The sequence below is a fragment of the Saccostrea echinata genome, unplaced genomic scaffold (assembly GCF_033153115.1).
Source record: "Saccostrea echinata isolate AGI-Se365-2 ecotype Australia unplaced genomic scaffold, CSIRO_AGI_Sech_v1 ptg000022l, whole genome shotgun sequence".
NCBI classification, from domain to species: Eukaryota; Metazoa; Mollusca; class Bivalvia; order Ostreida; family Ostreidae; genus Saccostrea; species Saccostrea echinata.
Window position 1 is genome coordinate 9158286 of NW_026889771.1, and position 16938 is coordinate 9175223.

The window sequence follows — 16938 nt, forward strand, 5'->3', positions numbered from 1 at the left end:
AAGGGTTGGCTATTTCACAGCAAAAGAGAGATCATATTGTGATTACTTAATATGCAATTACAAACTAGAGGGGAAAAAATCAAATCAATTTCAATCTTGAATTATCAGTTCACTCCTAGTTCTCTATTGAAAACAATTTTTTTCCTATATCTTAAATTTATTTGGAAAAAAAAAATAAATATGCATTTGTAATGAAAATCATCCTATATGACATTGACCCCAATTGTACTTGTATCCAAAGTAATAAAGAAGCTAAATAATGGTGACAGTTGTAGAAACAACACGAAAACTTTCTGCATCTTTGCATCTATGCAACTCCCTTCAGGGAAAAAGAGCACTTAGTCTCTGTATCATACTGGCATTAAAGTTTTTAGAAGGTACCATTTTATGCAGTCTAAATTGAATTTCTCAATGAAGTGCTACTAAACAATGGACAATATAATGCATATGGGATTTGGAAAACTATTCTTTTTTTTTCTTTAAATCCTTTAAATTGCTTTATATGAAAATGAATTTCAGTTCAGTGAAACATTATACAACTCATACACAGATTGTCTGTACCCTCTTCTGAATCTGATAGAAAACTCAGCATTAAGGCATTTACTTTCATCAATTTTTCCAGGAACTCCTTCCTTTATACCTTCAATGTTTGTTTCTTTACAACACACAAGATTAATCACATGTATGCATATTTAATCTAGGCCTCACATTTACTTGCTTTCAAAGAGAATGTTGATCAAAAACAATGAAATAAAAGAAAATGAATTGGTAACAGACAGAAATAGTCAAACTTTAGAGAACTGCAACAAAGAAATCTGCCTTAATGCAAGTAATTTATAGCTAATAATTGCTGAAGATAACCCTAATTTCCTGCAATAATTCAAGGTCAGCTGGAATTGTTTTATAAATTGCCAACTATCTACACATCAAATAAAGAGAGGGAGAAATGTTTGCAAAAGGTCAAAGTTGATTGGGAATGCTCCAAGGAAATTATAGGGGTATGTAAATAGAGTGAAAGCTAGTAAATGAATGATAAAGAGAATTTAATTCTCCTGGGGATGTATGGCACCCGTTCCTCTCTTGAAGAAAGTGAGAAATTTAATGAGAATCATTACTGAAGCATCTAAAGTAAATAATAAACAACCATTACCAGTCAAGGAAGGAATAAGTGCATTTATCTTATTCCCCCGTATTCTACACCTTGTGGCACTCTGTTGTGAGTTCATTACAAAGGATTTTTCATTTACTCTACAAGTCGAAGCCCTAGAACATACAGTAATGGTGCTATCAACAGACCAACAAGGGTTCTCAAAGCACACAGAAGTCATTTCAGAGAAAATGGGACTTCAACATGAAACACTAATGCCAAAGTTTTTTTTCAAATGAAAACTCATCAATGTGATTTTGGTGTTAAAAAAAAAAAATATTGCGAAGGGCAGCCAGAGGCTTGTTCTTGCAATATACAGATATTGGAGCATCAAATATATATTAGCAACATACATCTATTATTCCACCCCCTCGAAACAAAAACTAACAGGCATCAATCTAACTTGAGACTAAAAGCATTAGCAAAATCTTTATTCTAGTGCATAACAAATGGCATGGCTCTTATTTCAAAAGTTCATCTTTACCCCAAGAGAAAGAATAGGATGCAACTCCCCACATTAAGATATTTCACAGCACAACTTTAATAGCAACAATATATTTCTTTACACACACACAAAAAAAAAGTTTTGCACAAATTCATTCAGTTAAATCATTCAGTTCACATGGGGGGAGAAAAAAGTGACCTTGGCCTTTCATTGAAACCTTCAGTTATGCAGAAAGTATCCATTGTAGCATTACTCGCATTACAATAAATAAAGAGTTATAAAAGTCTATTCTGGGAAGAAATATTGAAAAAAGTATCAGTTCTGGAGCCTATGAGTCATATCTTCACATGATATATACAAAGCACTGTCTCCATAAAACATGTCTTTTATACACAATAAAACACACTTAGTGCACAAAGTTATAGAAAATTCTGTTCTAGCTATCACAAATTACTTCACAACCCACAGAGGTACATATAAACAGAAATCTACATGTGCAAGCAATTAAATTGACTTTCATGGTTCCCTGTAATCGCTAAAATGAATTTTATCCTAAATGAATAAATCTTTTTTGCAAGGTAAAATAAAATAATAAATCTTTTTAGACCATGCCATGACCAATACTTTTACTTTTCTACAACTGACTACTCTCTTACGAAAGTTTGGTATTAGTAAGACTAAACTTAATTGTTAATCCATATAAAGATTGGTATTACTTTCTAAAAACATAAATTTGCCATTTATTTATTTTACTTTACAGGTAATTGTACCTGTATTCCAAATTTCCCTCATCTGAAACAAGCTAATTTACAACAATTTTTACCATTTGTTCTCTGTATTGCTCATAGTGGGAATGATTTTTGTCAATAAATGACATTTATAACTTTATATATTTTCCCATTTTAAAACCTAGTGGGAACTGACTTCTTTGCAGTAATTGACAAGGCCATTTGCCATCATCATTTGATATTTCCCCTTACCCATCCTTGTATCACCTACTTTACATAAAATCTATGAATGTTCCAGAAAAAAATGAAAAAACCCTGAACTTCATCAATCCCAAAAGGAAGACTAGTGACAACTAGCGAAATTAACTTCTCATTTTGTCAATGGAAATGTAGGAATGGTTTCTTTTGGACAATTATTTTTTGTGGTGGATTTTGTACTGTACTCGAAAGGATTCTCATGAAAGGAAACTAAGTAATTAAAACCACAAACTATCCTAGCTAATCAAAGAAAGGGAAAAAACATGGGCGATCACAAAAACATGGTGTCCTATGTGAACTTTGTAAAAAAATTCTATATGCAAAGAAATTAAATGATTCAATCACATTTGCAAAAAATAAAGAAAAGAGGAATGACGTTTTTGATGGCCAATACATGACGGGCCATTATGTTACCCGTACACTATTTTTCCTTAACTTTAGAATATATTCAATGCTTGAAAATGACCTGTTACATCATATGAAAACATAGGTAATCAAAGATTACGAAGCTCACCTCGACGAATGTTATCTTTAAGTAAGGCAAATTTCACATCATATTTTTTTTCTAGTTAGGGAACATCCCAAGATCAATATCCTTTCAAGTTTGGTTTAAGTAGTGCAAGTGTGGATTCAGAATCCAAAGCAAGTCTGGTAGTGTCCATCCCTAGATACATCATCCATGCTAATTTGGTAGAAATATGGCTAAAATTCACTCATGTTGAAAATCTAGGTCAGATACAGCATCTGAAGCACATTGGTTAATGTCCATCCCTAGATGCATCATCCATGAAAGTTTGGTCCAGGTAGGGCTTATAGTTACTTGGGAATGGACCTGCTCAAAAAACTTTAACCTGTCACTCATCTGGAAAATCTAGGTCAGATCCAGCATCTGAAGCAAGTGTGGCAGTGTCCATCTCTAGATGCATTATCCATGAAAGTTTGGTCAAGGTAGGGCTAATAGTTACTTGGGAATGGACCTGCTCCAAAAACTTTAACCTGGTCACTGATCTGGAAAATCTAGGTCAGATCCAGCATTCGAAGCAAGTGTGGTATTGTCCATCCTTTGGATGCATCATCCATGCAAGTTTGGTCCAGGTAGGGCTTATAGCTACTTGGGAATGGACCTGCTCAAATAACTATAACCTGGTCACTCATCTGGAAAATCTAGGTCAGATCCAGCATCTGAAGCAAGTGTGGTAGTGTCCATCCCTAGATGCATCATCCATGAAAGTTTGGTCCAGGTAGGGCTAATAGTTACTTGGGAATGGACCTGCTCCAAAAACTTTAACCTGGTCACTCATCTGAAAAAAACTAGGTCAGATCCAGCATCCGAAGCAAGTGTGGTAGTGTCCATCCCTAGATGCATCATCCATGCAAGTTTGGTCCAGGTAGGGCTAATAGTTACTTGGGAATGGGGCTTGCTCCTAAAACTTTAAACGCCGACACCGACGCCGGAGGTATAGCATAAGCTCATCTCGACTTCGTCGAGGTGAGCTAAAAAAAAAAAAAACCTGTCATGTAGTTGAAAAAATTCTGTGTATTCTTTATACTTCTATTCATTTGTTACCCACCGTTTTCAAAGCAGATATTTCCGAGGGCACGACAAGCCTGTGTGGCCATTGTAATGTCATCAGATTTCAGATGCTGCAGAAGAATCGGTATAAAGCCCTGGATGACACATGGCTCTCTGATCGACTCTACAATAATAAGAAGCATTCATTGTCAACATCTCACCAGATGTACAATCTCATTTCCTGAATTTCACAGAAAATATTAATAGATATACAGTCAAACCTCCTTATCTCAAACTCGATGTGACCTAGAAAAAAACTTCGGGATATCCGAGGATAAGAGATATTGAGGGTAAAATTCTTAAAGAATAAGTGGCTGGGACTTCAAAATCATTTCGACATATCCATGGTGTTTGAGATACCGAAATTCAACTGTATATGTTAAGAACACACAAAAATGGGAAAAAAAATTCAGAGGATGATGTGTACAAAGGGTTTGATTTAGCGTCTAAAATATCAAATGGAGGCATCACTTTCTTTATAATAATGTAATGCATTCTTATGACATAAAGGATGTTACATGTATGGTTAAGTATTTTCATTTATACAGGTTTTTCATTTATCTTAAATACATAGTGCATAACCCCATAATTACATTTCTGTTGAACTGCATAATGAAAGAGAACTGTCAATAATGTTATCAAAAAAATGTCTACTTATTGCATCAAGATTTATGCCCCAATTTTGCACCTTAAAATACAATAGATTGTAATAAGTCAAATGTAAATTCAATGATCCATTTTAAGCGGGAAATTATTTACCAGTCACTGTCATGTTCAAGACAATAAAACAAACAAGATATGTACAGTACATAAAATCAACTACCTGGTAATTGGTATTTGACTGTAACAACCAAAATCAAAATATATTTAATCTTTCTAATCTAAACTCTAAAGGATTAGCCATGAAAAGCTTAATTGGAAAGTGTTGTATAAATAATTTATAAAGACCCCCATGATAGAATAATTAATTGCTAGAAGCTTAAATTTTCTTTCAACCTTTGTCCTTAAAAACCCAATCAAATAACGACTAGTCTATGTCTAAATAAAAAAACAACTAAATTAAAAGTTCTTGAAGCTTTGAATATCCAGCTTAATCTGTAGACCTTGAAAACTGATTAGTGTAACACGAGAATTGAATTTCCCAGATGTTACAATACGCTAATATTTCATGGAAAAGGGTACCATGGTTGTTGTATAGAGTACATGTATATGTACTTTATTGGAAAATGACTCAGTTGTGTGTTATGGTGCATTCTACTTTGAGAATATACTGAAAGTCTGGTCTGCAGTCAATATTAATGAGCTCAGATTTATAATCATCACACGATCTGAAAATCTATGAGCAAATAGTATCAGTCAAGTGCAAAGATCATGTATGCACAAATCTGTTGAGAACGGGGAATAAAAATTGAAATTTTAAAAATAAACCATATTGAATTGTGATCAGGGTTAAATGTTGTACCTGTTTTGCCAAGCTCTGCCAGAATTTGGATGACCTTGCATAATGTTCCATTAGAGGTGTGTGCCATGATGTCGTAAAGATCTCCCAGCATGCCCTTCTCCACAGCGGCTTCCAAAGCTTGGTCCAAATCCTCTTCTATTGAAAATAAACAAAATTTCTAGATGAATAAAAATGCAGTTTAATAAATACCAACTTTTATCATACATCTGAGTTTTCATCATTTATAAATTACAGACACATTATTGGTTTGTTTATAACAGGGTTCTGGACAAAGGTACTGATATATATTCATATATAAAGTTTATTATATTGTGAGAATCAATACATGTGGACATGCACTCAGTAATTCTTTTTCTGTGTATTGATGTTTGGTGGTGTTTTACTTGAATTTTCAAACAAGGTAAATGCAATTATGGGCATCATCTCTAGGTATAAGTATAGCTATATGTTCCATGCACCTATTATTTAATGACCAGTGATGGAACCTTCCACCAAACAAAAGAAGGAGTTGAACACAAGTAACAGAACTAGCATCTCCCCAATGCTTAATATTTAGGACTTACAGTAACTTGTGTAGAATTAATTAATTTTTTTTCTCTATCTCTTTTGATCTCATTATGGCTTCTAATCAACCGCAGTCAGTTCTGAATTAATTTACAAAGAACTTGCAAAATAAAGAAATATTTTTCAGATTTGCTTTCATTCTATGGCAATTCAGCATCAATAAACCTAAATAACAAGCGCCATAATCACAGGTAGAGCCACCAAACATTTATTTAGTACACCTTGTAAAATCCACAAATTAACATTCGTCAATAATGCAGAATGCAATCTTTACTGCCCTCCAGTGCTCAAAGTACAGTTAAAGACCCATGTATAGAGAAAAAATAAAGGATAACATAGGAAAAACCCTGTGATTACAAAACAATACATAACCATAACCAATTCCAATCCCATTATTATTTCTCTATCAATAAAAAAATAAATTGCTTTTTTAATAGAATATGCCTTAATAACTGATGGTCAATACCTAATCAGGCAATAAAATAATCTACAGATTTAATCAGTGATGCATAAAAAAGATTTAAATCAGATCTTTGTACCCACCATCTTGTTCGATCAGGAGGAACTTGAGGATTCGGTCCAGACATTTTTCGGGTTCGTCCGATGTTACCCTCAGACTCTCCACCATATTCAGGATGTCTTCTGTTTCCTCCGCTTGACAAGATAAAGTAGACTCCATCATTTTTATGCTTAACTAAACACACACAATGGTTACTGTACTCAGGCAAATGTACACACACACATTTAATCAATGTCCTTTGAATAAAGGGTGAAAAAAAAAATTTATATTTGTCAATTTAATAATGATCTTTTTAATCCTGATCTGATCTGGTGGGAATGTGACACACCATACAATGCTATCTGTATTTGTGTGAAGAGAAAATCTCCAATGCTGGCAGTCTATAGTCAATCATCTTTTTTTTTCTGCCGGGCATTTAAAATTACAAATACGGAACCCACTGCTTCCACAATACCAGTAAGTTTATGCTGGGATTTTCTTTCATTGATGGAGGGACTGAATAAGAGTCGCAGAAACGTTTTGTCTACCCAATAATTTGCCTCTAGGAATATTCATAACTGTGATGACTATGGGTCAGCAAAGGTCATATCCCTGATGCCAGTGCTTTTTCTATGAATAAAAATTCCATCATACCCCTATTGTGCAATAAACTCATTCACATTGATTGTTTTAAAGGCTATGACAACTAATCACATTTCCTAGGAAAATCGAAGTAAAATCCTTTCAGTGCGATAATTTGAATTTAGAATCTTTGCAGTAATGAGGATAAATGCCTCCCATTAGACAATCCTAAATTAATTTTTTGCAAGTTACGGAGTCAAAGGCGATTGAGAGACATCATATCTTGATCCTATAGGATGGACTCCAAAGCATTCAGCATCTCAGTTTAATTGCCTTGGTAATGATACTTTTTCAGGATATTCAGTGACATTCAGACTTTTATAACACGTTTCTCCAGAAATCTCCTGTCAGTAGTAGTGATAAAAATTAATTTATTTTTAAATTTATCCAAATTCAATACATCACCAGTCCAGCAACAGAAAAAATTAATAATGAAGTCTTGAGATTTTTCCCCTGAAATGTATTCACATACTCTGAATGATATCCGTTGATTCCAATAATTCATAGTAAATGTAGTGTATGAAATAGAATATCTAAATACTAATTTGCTAACAAATTGTTCTTCAAGCTTATCCCAACAGTAAAAAAAATATGTCTATGAAACCTAATCCCTCTGATGGTGATGTATGCTTAAGCTCATCACATTTCAACCTTTCTTTGACTCAAACCAGAGACTTTAGATCCAATGATATTAATTCTATCTTAAATAACCTTGACATGCATTGACCTTGACCTTTACCAAAATACAAAATCCCTTTCTCATAGTAATAACTTAAAAGTTATGCATGTATCTTATCCAGACCAAGAAAACTATATGCTCCACAATTTTTTATCTCTGAGGAATGAAATTCCTTGAAGGGTATATTAGTTGATTCTATTAAAAAATACTGGAGGTCCTGTTCTTCTTTCTTATATATATATATTTCCTGAGGGGTGGATAGCAAATTTTAGACCATAGCTTTGTGTAACTCTTCAGTGAGAAATCGCCAATCATATTACAGGAAATCAAAACTGGAGTCAAAATTTGAAGACAAAAAAGAATTCTGAGGGGTGGATAGCACACTTTATGCCCCCAAGTATAGCTTTGCTATACATGAAAATTTTCAGACTATGAAATAAAGTTATTTAACATATACCACCTGAATTTTAAATAGGAAACATTTTAACAGATGTAAAATTAAAATATTTCAAAACTCTCTGTCTATTGGAACTAAAGACACATAGTTCACTAATAAATATAATTAATACATATAATTACCTGGAGTATTTACATATATACCAGTGCAAAGCCAATAATGCACAATACACTGCTCAAGAATCACCTCTCAAAAATAGATTTATCTGCAATTTTCCCAAGGAAATAAATTTTTTCAATGATGTATGTTGTTCAAAATTCTTAACAACAAGGTTAACCTTGTCGATACCAAGTATCATCAAAAAAAAAAAAAATCAACAAAACAAAATATAATCAGCTGTCTTGCCTCAAGTGCACAATACTGCACCTGCAGAATTGTGTATGTGTGTAATATTGTGTTTGAAAGATATTGCTATGGTAACTTCAATTTATATCTATCTTCTAGCAAGAGCTAATAATGCATTTTTAAAGTCCACAATAAGCCAAATTACCATTTCGCACTCCACCCAATACGGACTCCATAGCATCCTTAGCATTCATTATAGGTATATGTTCTGACTGCATTATCAAATGTTGAATTGCAGATATTTTGAGGGAATCTTGGTGTGTGCACAAATGTTTTCTATTCAAGAGTTTCTGATCAACTCATCTCTTCTCAAATATTTAATGATTTTATTCTATCCTACTGTCAAAATCTAGTATTTTTTTCCAGATGATACCATTGGACTGAAGTGCCACTGTCCAACCAGTCAATTCATCAATCTATTAAAAAAGCTAAAATCATCAAAAGTAGCTCCATTTAGGAAACTTCTAAAAATTTCTGTTCTAAGAGATGGAAAGCTTAATATAAAGCAAAACAGTCTGGAATATAGAAGCATGGTCATTCTTTAACAGCGGTTAAACAAGCCAATAACAAAGTTTCAGGGACGGATAATTTTACTTCGTTATAAGCATAATTTGTTATATCCATTATATAATTAGGTTCACAATATATTTTAAAGTCACAGAGAACAAAAATCACTTCACTGTAAATGTCAATTCACTATAAGTGTTTTCTTTATAAGCATGTTTTACTGTATATAATATAACACTATGACTGGAATATGACATGTACACTATGCAGAAAAACAGCCATACACATCAATGCATATGTACCGGGTATATCCATTCCTCATCACATTATCTCTCCTTGTGAAGTTGTCAAATTTTCAGTATACAGTCAATCACAAACCATCTTTCTTTTTTTTCCAACTCTCATAATCTCTAGAAATGGACGTAAGTTTTAACATCATGTGACATAAAAATCCTGACTAATCAGGTGAAGATTTTATTAAAAGAAGAGCTGATCAGAAACACGTCATCATGGGTAACAAAGTTAATCTGGACTTGAGATGCATTAGGATATAATTTAGGTATTTGAATGCCATTTTAGATTGCACTGCAAAACAAGCAAGGTAAATCCCTGATTAAACGTTATAAATAAAATTATAAATACAGATCAATGCCAGCTGCCACAATTTTAGCTTTAACAAGATGTGATGTCCTTTTAAGAAGATGTGATGTCCAAATCTAATTCTTCTATCCTTAACTTGGTGGGGATTTTTTTGAAATTATATATTTTTATGTAGGATACTTTTTGACCATTAGTAAACTTGAGAATAAGAAATTTAATGTTTCACAGTATGTGACAAATTAAGGATGGTGATCTTCTGACCTTGGGGTCAATAGCTAAGGTTAAATTATTCAATTATTATGTAGTGCTGTAAATGGAATGGAAAAAAAATAATGCAACTGTTATGTACAGCAGTGTTATTAATAGCAAGCTCAAATGACTGTGTGTATAAACATAAGAAATTCAGGTTGGAATCTACTTATCATTCAAAGAAATTTTAATGGGACTGCATGAGAAAATTCTAAAATCCCAATCCTCTTTACGCGCATAGCAATAAGGACATCATGTTTTCATGATTAAAATGGCTGAAGTATATCTGATTTTGTCCGAAATATCAAAGAAGTTCAGAATCTCAATTCTGACATATGGCGAGTCTGCAAAGTTTGAGAAATAAATTGAGAAACAGCTCACTTTTTTGTGTACCATAAATATAAACTTTTTTCAAAGTGTGGCAGTATAGCTCTCTGGTCGTCCATCCCAAATTTTTCAGACCAGTGAGCTAGAGATCTGCAGAGAAACTCGCCTTAATGATTTCACTGTCAGACACATTATTTAATCACACTGAATGCTTACAGTACACTAAGGGATGTTTGCGTCACATGCTAATGGTGAGTGCAGTGGGCGTCCTGAAGCACCGCTCACACTGCAAGCTCTAACGACAACACCTGGGCAAAGAGAAAATTCAGACTTTGCACACTGATCCAAACAATCTTTTTCCACAGTACAGGGTTCTCATTAACGCAAGACGCAGCAAAATTATTTGGGACGCAAGGTTCTTAAAAACGATGCGTCCGCGGACTCATGAGTGGACGTGTCCTCGCCAGCGAGAAAATTCGGGTGCTTTCGAAAACCGGAGATTTCAGATGTTAAGATTTGTCAAAGAAATACTTAATCGAAACCTTCCTGTAACTATCATAAAGTTTATCCTAGAAACAACTTTTCTTGTACCTATTTCTATTTTTTTTTTAAAACAGGGATTGATTATAAGATATTTCATGTTTATTAGTCCATAGTCATAATAGTGTTGCATGCCAAACTCCGATAGCTGTAAACACAAAGCAGCTTTTTTTAACACTTTTGAATCTTGAGTTTTATCTAGAAACCATAATTACTGCTTGTATACACAATGCGGCTTGATTATCTCGTGAATTTCACCCGGTGCAGACGACCGACAGGATTAGTTACGCCTCATTGCACATGACACCTGTGATTGTATACAGTCAACTTTAGGGTACTAATTGATTATGCAACAGTTAATTTTAGCATTATAAACACCAAGTTTATTTTTATGGCAGTTGATTACGCGAGTATTTTAGAATACTTTGGCTTGGATGCATCACCAGTATACATATTTGAATATGTTAATCTTTCGTAAACAAACTGTTAAAAAAATGAAAGATTTTTTTTGATGTTTGGATGGAAGGACACTGCAATAATTCAGTTGGGACTCAACATAATTTTTCTGGGACGCATCAAATTTAGCTGGGATGCAACCTTGTAAGAAATCTTGAGTCCTGGGACTCAAGTTAGCAAAACCTAGTGAGAACCCTGCGCAGTAACTGCTGGCCCCACAATCCTTTGTGTTTTGCATCTTGCAGCAAAAAACATTCTTGTGGTAACAACAAAAGTTCAACAAAATATATGCTTACCTTGAATTAAATGGATATTACAGATATATAGTAGATTAAATGTCCTTTATTGAAATTAGCACTGTTCAGGCTATGGTTTGGTAATGCAACTTACATACAATGTCATGTGACATCAGAGTCTAGATGTGCCAAATGTCACATGGGGTTTGACTGAATCTGCGGTATCTGCACTCGCCCTAACGGTCGCATCGTCAACATATTAGAAACCATTTTTAATCGAAAATTCTTTAGTATAAAATTCTTTTGTTTGTTTGATATTTTTTTTTCAATAAGGCAGCAAAGGTAAGAATGGATTAGGTTTTTTTTTTGTTGCAATTAAATTTTAGTTGTTGATTGCCCTCTTACAGGTCCAGGAAAATCACTATATTTAGCTATATAGCTTAATTTACCTATATAGCTTAATTTACCTATATAGCTTTATTTAGCTATTTTAGAATAAGTTTCTGTTTTATGAAAAGCAAACAAAAAGTCGCATGAAAATTATGGCTGATATTTTTTTAAAAAGGTTTGATAAAAACAAGCTAGGGCATAGGTAGTAAAAACATTGCCTCTTTTAAACACTTTTTAACCCAAAAATGCATCTCTATTGTTTGGATAGCTGTCCATTACTGGAAGTGCGATGAGGCATGACTAAGTGTGATTGCCTTGCATTGTGCTGAATTATTACCAATCAATTATCTTGTTGACCAAAACTGCTTTTCTTTGTTAAAGTAGCTGCTTAATCACAGATTAACTGTTATACATAGCCCCAAAACTTTTAGATATTTGATTGCAATTGCACAAAAGGAGAAACATTTTTAAAAGTGGGTTTTTGGTGAATTGTTTTCAGTCCATTTCAAAGTTGAAAACTAATACTGCCTCATTATGCGACTTTTTGTCTGCTTTTCATAAAACAGAAATTTACTCTGAAATAGCTAAATAAAGCTATATTATATAGGTAAATAAAGCTATATAGGTAGATTTAGCTATATAGCTAAATATAGTGATTTTCCTAGACCTGTCTTAGCTGATAATTGAGCTGAAGGTTCAATATCGTTTTTCATCAAGCTACACTTACGAACTTAAGCAGATGACCACCATTTTCAAAGATAAAGCCATGATATAAATGCTATCCGCTAACCTAAGCTGACACCCATGACTTCCTTTGATAATGACAATATTTTTTTTTTAATGACAGGGATTAAAACAAATCCTCGTATTATTTGGTTCCTAATCTTTTTGGAATAGTTGTATGCCTCAAGAAAGTATAGGCAAACAAGATACTTACACATTATTGGTTAATTGCTTGTTTCCCTCCAGGTCAGGATGATAGATCGTGTGGAAAGTCAAACGACTCTGTGCGCTGCCATGACACCGGAAGTTAAACAAAACGCAATATTGGGGATTAACAAAACCCGGAAAAATATTACTTTACTTAGCAAAAATAAATCAGCCAAAGCTTTCTTATGAAGGAGAATATATTTCTTTATCGTCAAACATTTTAAAACGCATATTGATGATGTATGAAATATGAAAGAACAGTTTTTCTTGCAAGGCATTTGGGGGACCGAATGGATCATGTTTCACCGTCGAAAAAAATATTTCCTGGCGATCAGTAAAGTATAATATAGGTATCTTTCAGATACTTTTGAGTGACATATTTTACATAATTGTTAAATATGAATATAAGTCCTTGAAAAGAAGCGGTAATAAAATATATCGGTACTCGCTCCGGAATTTTAACTTCCTTCTTTTGTCGACCTCCACATTTCTCCCTACTGGTTCTACAGTTTATAAACTTGATGGCGGTCTAGGAGAAAATACGTGATGTCTTATGCCGTAGTTCTGAAGGGTGGGCCACCCTGGGGATTTAGGATCCAGGGTGGGAAGGAATTTAATGAACCGATTTCAGTCGCCAAGGTTAGTATTTTTAACTAGTTGATCGCATATGTTTGATTTAAAAAAGTTGTGAACAATTTAAGGTGCTGCTCAGGTGAGAGAATCTGAAGAAAGTTGTCAATTTGTAAACCGGGTGGACGATGTGTATTTTTAAAGTGAGAAGTCGCGTTTGGACTTAAATACTTTTAAGGATAGTATTTGAAGTACTTATATAAATTTGTTATATCTCTGTAATAAAAAAAAAGAACTAATGTGAACTTTATATTAATTTTTATTCTTTTGACATTTAATTATGACATACCCTCTTGGACACAATTATTGGAGTTTAATGTACTGTACAAAAATCTTCTTGCGTTTTAAAGTGCTAGATAGAGATGTCATCTTGATCTTTAATCCTGTTAGCATTCACAATAATTTAAACCTATCAGTAGTTAAAACTGTTAAATGGCTTATAATGTGTATAATCCAACTTAAATAAATATGTTAGTGTTGTGGTTGTAATGTAAGGTCTGAAATTTGTTCCCTTTCTATTATGATTTAAGTTGACATAGCTGTATAATAGGAATGGGTGGAAGGTGCCTTTTCTTTTCAGATCTTTAAAGAGAACTTTACAAGGTCCTTCAGTAATCTATAATACTTGGCTGCAGTTAAATCTATATATATCATGTATATGTTGCAGTTATGTTATACTGTGTGAAAAATTAAAATAATTCAACTAAATGCAACTGAGTAGTAAAAATGATAGCATGATAACATGATTTCCATTGTCAGATTTGACTTAGCAAATAGATATAAAAAAATGACTTTAAAATTTTTTTTCTCCCTGAAATCTTAATGAACATCAGCTGTTGAGTTTCCGGTAGTCAGTAGATAGGTATTTTCTGAACTGATAGGAAAGATCTATATTTAGCTGGAACATTTTTCATCTCATTTGATAAAAATTTCTGTGATAAACTTGGCAGATAATGATTGATGGTTAAACATTTTAATGTAGAAATATGAATGGTCCATCCATATCTGATGTTTGCTCTTCTTTCATACCACCGGAAATTGCAGCCTTTATGTATTGAAAGTTTTTAAAGGTAAAGTATTGAATAGTTGAGAAAGTGGGAAAATTTGACAATATTAAGGTCTAAGAAGACATGGCTTTTCATAGGTTTCTGAAAAGAATTCTAATTGAACTCCACATTTTGAAAGAACAAAGGGCAAAAATATCTAAAATACACTGTGTGCTAACATTCAATGTATCATTGTCTAACTCTTTTGAAAGAGACATAATGCTTGCTCAGGTCAAGCTTCAAGGTTCTTGGATTGTGTATTTTTTTTCATTATTTATGCACACGTAAAGATGTTGGTATCCTATCTCGTTATGAATAATCTTGACAAAATTATATATTTTGCATTATGTAGTGTGTGCATGTGTGTTTTACTGAAAATTGTCAGAACACCATGCAGATGATCTGGTAGATGGAGAAATGGTAGGAAAATCTTCAAGGGAGGCAGGGCTTGTCTGATCCAGTATATGATCTTTTATTGGATCCAACCCAAATGATTCAATGCAGAATAAGTGTGTTATGTACAGGGGGCCTCACACTGACTCTGTACCTGTAATCGTGTAAATATTGCAGCAGCAACTCGAGAGAGAAACATGTGCCGCTTCGAAGATAAAATTCAAAACATTTGATATAAAAGATTTTTTTTTTTTTAAGATGAACACTGAGAAAATTTTTTAAGTACAAAGAGGTACAGGAAGAATTTTTTTTCTTTATGAATTAAAGTGTAAATCTGATAGATATTTTGAAGCTGTATAGTATATATATCTGTCATTGATGGCTTGACACTTAAGTGCTTCCTGAATGACTTCTGTTCAAATGTGTATTTAAGGAGTTGTCTGGTTTACGTACTTGTCAGATTACTAGAAATTTACAATTGACAAAGAGAAATTCCATTTTTTTTTTTTTGGCATTGCGCTTTCAGAATAATTGTACCTGAATGAAATTAATTCATCCATAATTCAAAAAAGAAGAAAAAATATAATATGGTGATAATTTTACCATCTCTAAGTTTGCTCGTAGTATCTGTATGTATGATATTAATCATGAAAAGTTTTGAGGGAAGGAACCCAGCAACAGCCAAGTTAATGTTATTACACAATTCATTATCCAGCTCTGGATGAGTTTTAGCATTGAAGTGAGGAATTTGTTTGTCTATTATTTTTTTGGCTACCTTCAGTCAGATCTTCCTGTGTATCCAGATGAACTGCCCCCTCTTAGCTATTACTTAATGCCACAGTCAAGCTATAATACAAATATTTTGCTTAAGGAAGCATTTAGCATCTAATAGAAACAATTTTTTTGCAAGGAACCTACTAACAGTTGCTGTCTGGTTTTTCATTCGATCTAGAGATACTGTATTTTCATTTATCAAAGAAAAGTAACTCATTGTTCAAGAGTTGTTTCAACCTTTTTTTGTGGTAGAGGATTATTTCCTGGAAACTGTCAATTCATAGTTATTTTTGAAATGCAAATCTTGGCTTTTGAATAAAGTATGACTAGTAAATGCATTGTATTCTTACGTAAATGCATAAAAAAAAATGTGCAGCACCAAGGGCTTAGTCTGGCTGTAAGATTATGATGATTTGATGACCTTCTTACACAAAATTATTAAAAACTGCCAAGACACATCTGTCTGATTTATGACCAAAAGGTAAAATGCATGCAATATTTTGTAATTGAGCATGCATGGCTTGGTGTAATTTTATGATATTTTATGATTTGTTAGTTTTGCTTAAACAGACTGTGGAGTGTAGTATGGGTTTATTGAACATGGGGTCAATTAAGTGCTATAGGTGGATGAATGTAAAATTAGATGAGAAATTAAATCAGAGATGTAATTTAAAGCATTGTACAGTACATAGTCCTGTTAGAAAATGTAGTGCAAAGAACTCATAAAACTTTAATTAAAGGTGCTCATCCTTCAACATAAGAATTTGTTTTAAATATATTTTTTTTTACCTTTCTATAAATGATATGTCTTACCCTTCATAGCATTTAAGAAATATATACCAATTCAACTTTTTAAAACCGTAAAACAGAAAATCTGTCCACCCAAGTTTGCATTCCACAGAATTTACCTTATCAACTACATCACACATATTTCATCTTAATCTTCCCATAAATTGAACAGGTCTTGCAGGAAGTAGAAAAAATTTATAATTACTAGCTGGTAGCTGTCTTGTAAGAATTGGGCAGTAAAAATAATAATGTAAGTATAAGTGTTAAAAGTG

At 33.1% G+C, this 16938-nt stretch overlaps 3 protein-coding genes across 8 annotated transcripts in view; 1 reads left to right on the plus strand and 2 right to left on the minus strand.

Annotated features, from left to right (window-relative positions):
* Positions 1-13123, minus strand: part of LOC133190359 (rap1 GTPase-GDP dissociation stimulator 1-B-like) — a 40431-nt gene extending 27308 nt beyond the window's left edge. The window contains exons 1-4 of one of the 2 annotated variants that reach the window (XM_061325936.1): positions 13042-13123; positions 6721-6831; positions 5614-5748; positions 4150-4275 (exon numbers count right to left, since the gene is read on the minus strand). In XM_061325936.1, coding sequence (XP_061181920.1) covers positions 4150-4275; positions 5614-5748; positions 6721-6831; positions 13042-13045 — 376 coding nt within the window. In that variant the 5' untranslated portion in view covers positions 13046-13123. The remainder of the gene's footprint in view (positions 1-4149; positions 4276-5613; positions 5749-6720; positions 6832-13041) is intronic. The other variant, XM_061325937.1, reaches the window with a different exon arrangement.
* The window catches only part of LOC133190361 (uncharacterized), a 231401-nt gene that overhangs the window by 145393 nt on the left and 69070 nt on the right, over positions 1-16938 (plus strand). For all 5 annotated transcript variants that reach the window (XM_061325940.1, XM_061325942.1, XM_061325941.1 and 2 more), the window contains exon 2: positions 13578-13673. In XM_061325940.1, coding sequence (XP_061181924.1) covers positions 13581-13673 — 93 coding nt within the window. In that variant the 5' untranslated portion in view covers positions 13578-13580. The remainder of the gene's footprint in view (positions 1-13577; positions 13674-16938) is intronic.
* The window catches only part of LOC133190369 (RNA binding protein fox-1 homolog 2-like), a 443535-nt gene that overhangs the window by 60592 nt on the left and 366005 nt on the right, over positions 1-16938 (minus strand). The window lies entirely within an intron of this gene.